Here is a 4,623-nt window from a genome sequence, read left to right as displayed (position 1 = left end):
ATACACAATTCAAATAATTGGAGCTGATAATGTAATATTATACTTTTGTAATCACGTGTCAGATTCCCATAACACTTACTGTTGCTCCTTTCAAAAAGCTGCTCAAAATCCTGTCCAATCCCGAGCACTGTATCGTAGTCCTAACATCTGAGAAATCACACACACACCTACTCACCCTCCTGGGATTAAGACTATGTACTTGTTTGTGTAACTTGATGGTTATACTAATCTCCAGCAGTGCCTTCTACTCCTAAGCCATTTGGATACCAAATGGTACTCAGGCTAAGAGCAATGGAAGTGTGACATTTTAAAAAGCCATAAATAAACCTTAAGTGATATAAGCATATTATGACATAGAGCTGTCAAAGTGTTTGGTCCCCAAAAAACAATACACTGAGATCTGAATAACAGATGCAATACGACAATGCAAACATCGCTACCCCTTCCAACCTAAAAGATGAAGTAGGTGGCAGATGTAACAAGAGGAGAGTGTGGCCATAATGAGCAGTGTTTGATTAGCAATGCTAAGCCTATTAGGCTTCATTACAGTGGCAGCAATCATTACTGAAGCCATCCACATGTCAAGAGCTCCCATCACATATGACTTACTCCAGCTGGTTCACAACCTCTTTAAATGGTGAAGTAAACATTACCTAATGTTGCCTCCTACATTCTGTTTCAACTAACTTTTAACAGCATTTAGTTTTTTAAGTATGTTATGAGCTTCACTTAGTTTCACTAAAAGCGACTTGCAGCACACCCGACACATGTGGCTGGGATGATATATACTACTGCCATCTAGTGGTACAAGGTAGCTGATGTCTCAAATGGTCATGTTTGACCTTGCAGTCTCATACGCAAACAATCTCGGTGCGAAAAATCACATGCACGCTTTAAATCTTTCCTTCAAAAAAGAAACACTTTTTTTCTTTATTTCAGTACACAATTTTAGTTGAGGTCTTGAAAATATTGCTTTAAACATATCAATTCAGAAATACATTTGAAAAAGAAAATCCTCCAGAGCTCCTTCGACTTCTGCAGTTACTCAAGTTGGCAGAGAAAGCCCAGTTGGAAGTGTAGTGGCAAATAGGGGCAAACACTTGAGCCAGTCTGTATGGGCCGTTCCTGTGAGTGTGTGATCCTGTTCCCAGGCCAGAGCAGAGTTCATCAGCGCTTCCTCTTGGCTTCAAATTTGTAGATGGCCGCAGAGTTGGCAGTCTCCTTTTTCACCTTCACTTTCCTGGTCTTGTCCTGCGCAGAGCCAAGGGTAATGGGGAAAGGCAGATGAGAGACTGAAGCATACAGTTTATTATCAACAAGGACGCTGCTACAAAATATATGCAAGTAACTCCCGAGACATTTAGTTTCAAACTAAAATTATACTAAAAAGGTTATGCAACCTAATTCTGTGATTGGAGGATCCGGTAAGGTAATACAAAAAAATGGTTGGATGAGTAAAACTATAACTTTAGCAAGGAACGCTTTTTTGTATGATGCATTTCCAAAATGGCGTTGCATTCGACAACAGTATTGTGGCGTGTCACTTACTGCAAGCTCTTTGCGTGTCTGAATCTTCTGGCTGATGACAAACATTTTCTTCTCTCTCTCAATGCGCTGAGAGAGAATCTCATACTGATGCCTCCTCTGCTTGGCTAGTTTCTAAGTGGGAGAATACAAAAAAGGATGAATCGAGATGCCAACACCCATTTTAAGTCACCAACATCAAATAAATACGGTCATATTTTAGATTTCAGATTTTAAATGTTCTATAACAAAGCTTGTTTTGTTGCATTTTAAAGCAGCGTTCATATTGAGTAAGAAGGGCTAAGCTCAAACCTCTATGTTCCATGTCTCCGCTGTTCCCACAATGCTTTTCTTCTCCAGGGTTTCCACCATTGGTCTGTTAAAGGTCCGCTTCACCAACTCTGGCACTGTGTTCAGGTGTGCAGCCAGGTCAAACGCCTCCACTGTAAAACACCAAGACACACACACACACACACACACACACACACACACACACACACACACACACACACACACACACACACACACACACACACACACACACACACACACACACACACACACACACACACACACACACACACACACACACACACACACGAGTAAGCGATGAATAAGCCTGTATCATTTCCATACTATACCATACTATGTTTCCGAAAAAACTATAGGCAAGAGAAAAATACTTGAAGGATCTATATGGTGCATATTTTAAGTCTTATTAAAATATTTTATATTGAGATCATGCAATTGTTTCTTCATAAGAATCATATCTTCTTTCTTTCTTCAAAACTATTTACCTTCTTTTTTGGTATCGACGAAAAACGTCTGTTGGTTGTTCTGCTTCCCCTCTGCATCCAGAAGATGAAGTTCGGACTTTAACCGTTCAATTTTCTGCAGGAAATAAATGTGAGAGAGAAAACCTACACTGATGATAATTTGCTGTGATCTGCGAATGCATCTTCAAATCTCTCGCTCATGCTCATAGACACCCAGACACACAGACACACACACACACACACAACAGCAGCAACAGCAGCTCACCCTGGCCTCGGAGACCCTCTTCATCTCCACGTACTTAATGTCCTGTGTCCTCATCACTTTCTTCTGTTCGTCCGTCACCTCCTCTTCTTCTTTTTTTTTGTCCACATGCACCCCTTCCTGCCTCACAAAAACACCAGAAGGCAGGATTGAAAACTTGATCAATCGACATGTAGCATAATGTATGACTTGGTTCCCAAAGGGAAACTTGGAGATTCTTTTTAGATATTTCGTGTCAGAACTTTTACCAGGGACAAAAACTAATGAAATCGATCCAATATCAAGTTAGAGCGCTAAAACCAGCAACCGCGAACCAGTTATTAAATTAAGTCTTATGGAGCAAGCAAGTATGTGAACGTAAGAGATACACCCGCTTCTGTTTAACTTAATAACTGTAAAGAGACAGTAGAAAATCACTGCTTGTACAGTTAGTGTTCTACCGGTGTCTTCTTCCAGTCTCTCACGTAGTACTCCATTCAGTGCCTTTGAGTGTCCACTCCAGCACCACATGGTTGGCCAATCGACTACGGGCACTGAATAGGGTGCTACATCAGAGGCCAGAAAAAGTGACAGGTAAGTCACAGACTGTTCCCACAGACATTAACTAGGGTAAACAGCCGCAGATGTATCACTGTAGCGGTCCTTTCCATGTTATTAGACCGTTATAATAACATTTACGACCCTGTCAGTGGCTAAAACAAGCAGTTTACTTTGACACTGTTTGGTGGTTGCCGGTTTTAGCGTTCTAACTCAATGCAGGACCGATTTCGATCGTTTTTGCCCCTAGTAAAAATGTGGACACAAAAAGGTTCCCTTAAGTCATGGTATTTATTTGTCACTAGGAGCAGTGGAGCAAATTCCACCTCTGCAATTGACCTAACCTATAGAAGGAGCAGTGAGCACACACACTAAAGTCAGGTGTATCTTGTGTGTTATGTATAACCACAGCTTCCTGCAGTTTTGGTCTGTCTCAGAACACAGGATGGCTGGATATACTATTCACATTGTAGCCACTCACCTTCAACTGTGAGTTTATCATTTTGAAGTAGAATTCATCTGGGTTCTTGTCCATGGCCCTCTTACGCATGGCATTGAGCGTGTTTTGTTTCTTATGGTAGTCACTGTGTATCAAATAAACATTAACATTAGTAACAAAAGGTAACAATAACTTTATTTTTAACAATGACATCGCCATGGAGAACAGTCAATAAAGAACTAGGCTTCCGGTGGTGAAGGAACGTTAAGTGACTTACTCTGCCCGAAGTTTGTAGTCCTTTTTCTTTTCCAAGAGTCCCAAATGTTTCCTAAAATTAAGCTGAGATAAAAACAAATAAGTAAATGATAGAGTTCATGTTTACTGCTCATTCAATAGTATAGACCTGATCAGAATGTTAGTAAATCTACAATATTAGGCTAGATTGTTCCATGCTGAATACGAATAAGGTCGTCGTTCCTAGGCACATTCAAAGTGCGACCCATGGGTGTTGTCTTGATGCCCAGGGAGTAAACATAACTTTTATTACTTAGAGAAATATTAAAGACTGCATGCTATATGCGACATTTCAAATGCTTGCAGGATAGCTAGCAATACGATTGTAGACAGTCACAACAGAGCTAGCTTAACGTTACTTTAGCGGTTCCTTGCTAGCTGATGTAGTCATTTTTTGTCCAAATGTAAACTTACCTGAGATCTCTCTTTGTGATCTCGCTGTTTCGATTTCAAGGCTTTTCTAAACGAAGACATGGTGGCTGTTTAGAAAAATCTGACACTACAGACTTCGGTTTACCCACTCCCAAATCTTCACTTTGGGATCACAACTATCCTTCAGCTCTTCTTCACGTGGGTCAGATGAGTCACTAGTAAATGTCGCGTGGGTTTGAGATTAGCAGATTCGCGTCTGGGATATCGTCGCCGTTCTTAAGACGAGCCTACAAAATGTGTGGTAATTTTGGTGTCCGAGTTTAAAAAAATAAAATTGAAATACTACTTGAAACCAAATTAAATTTGGTTGTCACCATACAGAATTTGTTCTGCGTCATTGAAAGACGGATAGACCAGAC

At 40.5% G+C, this 4,623-nt stretch overlaps 1 protein-coding gene across 1 annotated transcript; it reads right to left on the bottom strand.

The window, feature by feature from the left end:
• Window positions 1–898: 898 nt before the first annotated feature.
• On the bottom strand, window positions 899–4,396 carry utp11 (UTP11 small subunit processome component). The gene is made up of 8 exons (XM_080857620.1): window positions 4,247–4,396; window positions 3,816–3,877; window positions 3,581–3,683; window positions 2,566–2,682; window positions 2,322–2,415; window positions 1,837–1,967; window positions 1,549–1,659; window positions 899–1,251 (listed from the first exon to the last, which is right to left on the bottom strand). Exons 1-8 carry the CDS (start codon window positions 4,304–4,306, stop codon window positions 1,168–1,170), a joined length of 762 nt encoding a protein of 253 aa, XP_080713746.1. The 5' UTR covers window positions 4,307–4,396; the 3' UTR covers window positions 899–1,167.
• Between the last annotated feature and the right edge of the window lie 227 nt (window positions 4,397–4,623).

Source organism: Sprattus sprattus, assembly GCF_963457725.1.
Source record: "Sprattus sprattus genome assembly, chromosome: 19".
Classification (NCBI taxonomy): Eukaryota; Metazoa; Chordata; class Actinopteri; order Clupeiformes; family Clupeidae; genus Sprattus; species Sprattus sprattus.
The sequence above is the reverse complement of the archived record's forward strand: the minus strand, read 5'-3'. Positions and strand labels throughout refer to the sequence as shown.